Source organism: Watersipora subatra, chromosome 11, assembly GCF_963576615.1.
Source record: "Watersipora subatra chromosome 11, tzWatSuba1.1, whole genome shotgun sequence".
Lineage (NCBI taxonomy): Eukaryota > Metazoa > Bryozoa > Gymnolaemata > Cheilostomatida > Watersiporidae > Watersipora > Watersipora subatra.
In genome coordinates this window covers 41,242,163-41,249,855 of record NC_088718.1, presented here as the reverse complement: position 1 = coordinate 41,249,855, position 7,693 = coordinate 41,242,163, and the positions used below count along the sequence as shown (strand labels likewise).

General features: G+C 35.2%; 1 protein-coding gene across 1 annotated transcript in view; it reads left to right on the top strand.

The window, feature by feature from the left end:
- Positions 1–9: 9 nt before the first annotated feature.
- LOC137408828 (nuclear pore complex protein Nup205-like) overlaps positions 10–7,693 on the top strand; it is a 70,170-nt gene continuing 62,486 nt past the window's right edge. The window contains exons 1-4 of the mRNA XM_068095408.1: positions 10–78; positions 354–499; positions 803–980; positions 2,753–2,971. Of these exons, the coding sequence (XP_067951509.1) occupies positions 39–78; positions 354–499; positions 803–980; positions 2,753–2,971 (583 nt within the window). The 5' untranslated portion in view covers positions 10–38. The remainder of the gene's footprint in view (positions 79–353; positions 500–802; positions 981–2,752; positions 2,972–7,693) is intronic.

The following is a 7,693-nucleotide window of genomic DNA, read 5'->3' as shown; positions in this document are numbered from 1 at the left end:
TGAATGAAAGCCTGCTGAGGTGAAGGACAAAAGTCCCAATGGCCGCGAACAGCAAAACTCGTGTTTCGGTGAATTCTGGTACGACTAATCTATTTGTTTGTTATATGTATTGCATTTACAATTTTCTGGTTATAAATGTTTGGAATAAGTTGTTCACTATATGTATTTATTACAAGCTTTTTTGGACGAGTTCGAATTTTATGTAAAATATTTGTGACAACTACATCAACTGTCAAATGTTTTCCATTGTGGTTTCCGTCAGAGTATCACTTTACAGCATGGAATAGGCATATTTAAGTTTGATTTTAGAAAATTTTATGGTTTTTATTTTGTCTATTGCTTTAACATTGCAGAACAATGCAAACTGTGGACTTCTTACAAAGAGCTCGATTCCGTGGTGACCGATGCCGTTGTTGCCGGAAATACAGCCGCCCAAGGCGATCTAGAGCTCATCTTACGAAAACACCGTACCAGCTTTATATCCCTACTTGAAACTGCGGTTAGCTGAATAATAATTTTACTTACCAAGCGCTAAGTTATTCTATACAAAACTGTTGGTTCAGAAATATATGTTGAATAACTCCAAGCATGAAACTGATCCCACTCACCTATTCACGGTCTCACTTTGCTGTACCTGATCCATCAATCACTAGTTTTGCTCACTTTTTTTGCAATAGCCTTTACTTCCCATTTCTAATCAATCGTTTATCTGTTTATTTTCTTGCATCATCCAATCAGCCCATTCACGACTTACCTTCTATCGCTAGTATCACTTGGTTTAATTGTTCTTTACCCAACATAGCCTAAGAATGCATCTCATAGAAAAATAATTGAAAAAGCTGGTACAGATGGAGTCTTGATTATCAGCAGTTCACATTCAGGAACCTGCTCTTTGGATGAGGCCACCATAACAGAGACCTTGATTCTTTCCGATTTGTTTAACATAAATGAGTTGGAAGCGCTTGAACTTCTCCTAGCAGGTAAGTTCTATTGTAACCTACTGCATAGCGTCTAAAAGGTGTGAGAGATCCTTAAGAGTATAGCCGAGTTGGTTAGTAGTAGGTTGTACAAAAAACAACAAATTAATTTAAAAAAATGCAGGCTAAAATCAAGTAGGTATTTTGTGAAATATATTTTGCGTAACATCTTTTTATATACGAGGTTTTTGAAGGTACACCTTTCATCACAAAAAGGTTGTTCAAACTCTGTTATCTCAAAAATATCAGAAGAAAGAACAATGATGGTCCAAATCAATTAAATTTGATGAATATTATACCTAGTTTACTGTTACTTGAAATCTGGCCAGCCAGTGTTTTTCAAAAAAGGCTATTTGAAAAGTAAATCTATCATTTTTAAAGTAAATACTTCTTTTGAAGCTGCAAAGTTGATTAATTTAGTGAAAGTTATTGTTTTATAAAGTTTGCATAAAGCTGTAGTTTGGAGGAAGTGAGTGAACGCTATTCATAAATTTAAATCATGGTTGCTGTGCGACTTTGAGAAGGTTGATTCCTAATGCTCAGAAAGACAAAGTTTAATGTTTTTAACCACCTAAACGTCGTACATTGTTAGTACATTGTTACTACCAGTTTGCAAAATGCAGTTTGTAGTGACACATGCAAATAATTTGTCACGCTTTTGTGATCAAATAAGATGCTGGTTCTGGGTTGCCTGCACCGTCTGTTTAGTTTACATTGCTGGCAAACGTTGTTGAATCCTCTTGTCTTGTGGCTGGAAAAGCTTAGTGCCTGCGAAGACGTGCATGCCACCAACACCGAATCGAGAGATTAATCAAATTGAAATAGATGCATTTGCTAAATGACTGAAGCGGATTTGCTACATTAGCAAATCAGCTTCAATCATTTTACAAACATTTTAGTTGTAATGTAAAATATTGCATACTAAGAAGGTCATGATGCAGTTCTGCTACGAGAATTTGTTAATGTGCAAGTATAAATCAAGCCATACCTGTATACTTATCGAGTGCCCGACATATGAGAAAATCGAGATATTAGCAGATCTTCGAGCGGGTTTCCTTCATTTTGATTATGCAAGCCAGTTTTCGATGGTCATTATATGGTTAAGTATGCGAGAGGCTGTTTTTGAAAACAACATCGCTCGGTCTTTCTCTTTGAATCAGTTTGAGAAAAGCTTTTAAAGGCTGGCTTGTGAACGCAAGGCAAAAAGCGCCAATTTGGAAACAGATAATGAAAAATTAAGACGACAAAATAAAAGTATGTTTAATAAAATATTAAAACTTAGCTTCAAGTGTGTTTATAGTGAGTTAAATTTATTTAAGCTAAATTCACCGGTTATGTTACGTAGCGTCGCAAATGTCCAGTGTACCGAATGCGTTGCTGTCAAGTCTCTCAAACCCCCGTTAGCCACTACGTCTATCTGGAAGGTACAAACTTACGGTCGTACATATGGTAATGTGACATTTTGTTGCAGATTTTAACAACTAAATATGTATTTGTTATTTTGTTAGCGTAGGCACTGAATTACAACAATTCAAAAACGTTTTTTCGCTGTAATATCTTGTTTCATGTGTTGTTTTTCATAGTATGGTAATGGATTTAGTGGTATTTAGTTTCTTCATATAGGAAATAATTCCTTGTGACGCGAGTAAATTGACATACGAGCTTAGTCCCAGAAGGCATTAAGCTCGGATGTCGGGGTATGACTGTATTTAGTTTTGCCTCTCCCTTCACGCTTCATATCAGTTATCAGTATAAGGAATACAATATACTTGTAGGGGAGTCCCAGATGGCCCAGTACCCTAACTTACCTAGAGGTCTTATAGCTGTTCTCTTATACCAAGACGGGAGGCGGTGTCTCACCACCTCCTTACGTAGCCTCGTGCAGGCACGGCAAGGCAGGCTGTGCTCTAGTTCTATATCACATGACATGCAGGACCTCATCACCTCTTACACCGATCAGCTGATAGGCGATGGAATACTGAACAAGATTCTAGGTATGCTTGTTTGTTATTAGCGTCTCTGCAGCTCCTTAGCTTGGAGTTTAGTTCCAGTTAAAAACCTAGTCCTGGAAAATCTGTTTGTAGCGGAAGCGATTATGGCTGAAATCTTGAATACTCGAACAGCAGATATAAACACTAGCAGTACAAACCTGGATATAGGTAGTTTTAAATTTAAGAATGTATGATTAATGATTATAGGCATGATTTTAATGTTGGAGCTGTCTGCTTCGCTTTTCATAGTAATGCTCTGAATGTTCAAAACCTTTGTCTTTGACATAAAATTTGAGAAAATACTTTTTTATACATACGAAATAGTTTTCAACATGGAGTCTTGTGATGTATGAAGTTTCTGGAATCATTGCGGTCAATAGAAATTCAAAATAAGATAGAAAAGTAATGAAAAATATGGAGCTTAAGTGGAGAGAAAGTTATCTATATATAAATCTTGATGTTTGTCGTTCGTCTGTCCAGCTATAGCGATTAATATCTAGAAATAAAAAGTGCGCTTCCTACTGGATTTGAACTCGCGAAGATTGCAACCACAAGTTTGTAGACAAGCACTCCTAACAACAAGACAACTCCGCTCTTACCATTTCAATGTTCTTACTATCTACTGTATACCATGTTCCTGATGGCACACGCTAAATCGTTAATTAATACAGTGCGTCCACAGGGTTACACGATGCCCATGCTAATAGATTTTTCGTCTTACTCTATGAAATACGATTCTTTGTTCGGCCTCGCCATATTAAGGCGAATTTTTTTCCATCATTCAATATCCTCAAAAATTTCTCTCAAAATTAAAATTCGGCAGTTGGCGTACTGATTACGGCGGAATAACAAAAATATTGATAAGCCATTCGCCGAAATCCCTCACACAACGCCTAAAAAGATATCCGTTGCAGATAAGTGATAGAATTTTAGTTTGTAAGTTGAAGTTTAGTAAAATACATACTAAAACTTCCCTCAAGTATGTGTTTAGTTAGCTAAATTCATTTGAGTTAACTTCAACATTCATGTTATATGTCTGTTTCAAAGGTAAGAACTACCCACGGTACATCCTGCGCGTAGTACATTGTATTGTTGCATTTTTTTGCAGCTCATAACCAATAAATACACTAAATACACTAAAGTTACTGTAGGTAACTATAATTACTAAGGTTCACATATTGTTTCATTACTAATTTTTAATATGTACAGTACATAGTGCGGTACATATATCAAATTATGATGACTTTTACCAGGTGTTTGCATTAGGTAATTAAAGTAGTCTCTATACCACCATACGGTATTTATATATTTATATTATATATTATATTATATTTATTATTTATATTTATATACGGTATTTCCACCATACTATGCCAACACTGAAACGAATTAAAATCATAAATTCATAAATAAATCATACCAAATAATTTTTCAATGTAATCATAGTAAAACAGACTTTATTTAGCCAGTACTTGCTGATTATTTTACATTTAAACACCTTGACAGTTTCATTTTTTCTCTCAATGTATTTCAACAAAACACTTCTTTGACGATGTGAGATTTAAAAGTTACAGTTGTTTGAAAACCTTAACAGTCGTTTTATTTTTTCTCTTTATTTATTTCAACTACACAAAACACTTTTCTCATGATATGTAGTTTGAAAGTTAGAATGGTAGCTGTTGTTATATGTTAAACAAAAACAAATTTTCTGTGCAAAAAATGCTTTATTACCCGGGCAATGCTAGGCATTCACCTAGTATATCAGTATATACTATATCAGTATATCAGCAACCAGGGGAATTCTTACCTTCGAGGCAGACATAAAATGTATAACATAAATATGAATTTAACTTAAATGAAATTAGCTTACTAAACACATACTTAAAGCTAAGTTTTAGTATGTATTTTACTGAACTAAGCTTCAACTTTGTCATGGGCTAAATTTTATGACTTACCCTACAGGATGAATTTATTCGCGGAGTTATATTTCGCGAAAATTGTCTTTTCATGCATATTCGCGGATGAATTTATTCGCGGCTGAAAACTGCCGCTCTCTAGGAAAAGTTAACTCTATTGCAGCTAATAATAGTTATTACTACGCATGCGCACACCGAGTGTTTCGGTTTATATTTAGCTTACAACCGCGAGGCGATCATGCTATTCTACGGTAAACAATTTTTGCTGCGTCCAGAGGTTTTCACGAATATTCATCGCTTTAGAGGCCTTTGATAAGCCAACAACTTGTGGTAAGTAATGAGTTTTTAAATTTACTAAATTAGTTGAATTTTACTCTGGTTCTTCGGTAAACTGCAATACTACCGTATATTTTTTCCATCTCTACTGCTTCATTTTTTGTTTTAGTGTGAGAGAGAGATCTTTCATCATACACCGAAGAACAATGATTGCACGGTTGGTAGATGTCATTCTTAGAAGATCACCAATCATTCAGGGAGGTCTGGAAATTGAGGTTGAAGTGACCGCAGCTGCTTACGAGGAGAATATATCTGTTTTTGAAAAAGGAACAAAAACGCCTTTACGAGCACAAATCTTTGGCTAACCGGCAGAACTTTGCAATAGTAAGCCACGAGGAGAGTTCTGATGATAACTTTCTTACCAGCCATGTAGTAGCGAGAGAATCGCCTTCAACACCTACCCAAAACATTGACAGCGACAGATCTGCTATTAGTAAAATAACTAGTCAGAAAGCACCATTACACGCTAGTATTCACATATCAAGAGTACCAGTTTAATTTTATTGCTAGACAACCGCCATATAGACTAAACTGTTTATATTTACTCCATTCATCGTTTGTAAAATTTTATTTGTATTTGATATATTTTATTTGTACACTAAAGTTTGTAATAAATTATAATATATCTATACATGAAATAAAATATATAATTTAATCATGTTTGCTACAGCGATATCAAGGAGTTGTTGTCGATGAAGGGGTCTAGGTTGACTGGTTGCCTCTCTGCCGATATTCCTGTCTTGATGAATATTACTACTTGTCTCTAGTTTTCGTAATCGGAGTAGGTTGTTTCATTCTCAATCTGCAGTAAACACAAAAAAGAAAAAATCTTAACGAGTGTTGAGGAAGTACAAAAACAATAGCTGAAGTATTTGATGAAAGCGATCAGTTTTTAAACAAAAGAATTAACTAGTGCAGTTGATTATGAAAAAACGTATCTGCACTGCAAATCAAATACATACCATAATGTCCAGATCAGAATCATGATCGTCCTTGACTTCGGTATTAGAGATTGATGAAGTTGATTCTAATGTGGAAAGACTAGGAGAGCTTTTTTGCTATGCTGAAGCCATGCCAAATAACTTGTAAAAACTTTGAATAATTTTGTAAAGTTTGACGCAATGGAAATAAAGCTCGAAGCCTGGCGATGATTTTAAAGAAGTTTTGGAACTCTGCTACGTTTAGTACTTCTGCCTATGGGCTATTTTCGCGATGACGCCATTCTGCATATCTTGTGACAACCTCGAATAATTTTGTAAATAAATGTGATGCATTGCCAATGGTGTTAGCTCAAAGCTCAGGCAATGATTTTAAAAATGTTTTGGAGCTCAATTACATTTAGTATTTACATTAAAAACTAGGCTAGCGACTAGTTTTTAATTTGATGCAGTAGTTATTCTCTCTTGTGATTAAAAATAGAACTAATTATTCACTGAATTTAATAATTCGCGGATTGACTGTTTGCGAAATCGCGAATTTTTATGACCAACGAATATTTTCATCCTGTAGGGTATCTGTTGTGACTTATCGAATAATGCTGAAGTGAGATAGAGAGAAAGCAAGCATCGTATCGCTTTCAAGCGTTGTTGGTTAGAAAATCGGTATTTTCGTTATTTCGACATAATCAGAACACCGACTGCCAAATTTGAATTTCGTGAGAAATTTTTTTCGTTTTGTATAACTGAAAAAAAAATTTTGGCATGTGGCGAGGACGGAAAAAACATTGTGTTTGTTGTAAGGCCAAAAAATCTCATAACGGTGCCATCCTAACCCAAGGGCGCACTGTATTAATTATTAATTTAGCGTGTAAAATCGCTAAAAAGGATACACAGTATATGGTAAGAGTGATAGGTGTGATAAGAAGGGACTAGCCTTGTGGTTATGCGGGCTTGTCAGTAGACTTGCGATTTGAATGCCACGAGTTCAAATCCAGGATAATGGTGGTTGTTCGTTGCTAAAACTTTTTCGCTGGGACTGAACAGACGAACGACAGATGGACATTGCGATTTATATATATAAATAGATATCTCAAAGTCTGTGCGTTGTATGCATGTCCAGCTATAGCGATTAAAATATAGCGATGAAAAAGCCTTATAGCATTGTATTTGAACTTCGAATTGCTAGTTCACTAGGCGACAATCTAACCCAATTAGCTACACAGGTTACAATGCCTCATTGGGCAGATAGTCATTACATAAGTTAAAATACGCATAACAACGTTGTGTTACATGCAACGTAACTAAATCTTGCTCTCATGGCTCGTAATGATAAGTTCAGCAAAACGTATACTAACTTACTAAAATTGGCCGAAGGCAACTAAATTTGCGCCACTGTCTATAAGCTGTTTTTTATTACCCGGACACTTATTTAGTAGTTTTATATAATTCTGTTTTATGAAATTACAAGAAACATTGTCGTTTTTAGCTCTGAAAAGAAGTAAACAAATACAGTGTATTCTTATCGGAATACTTGC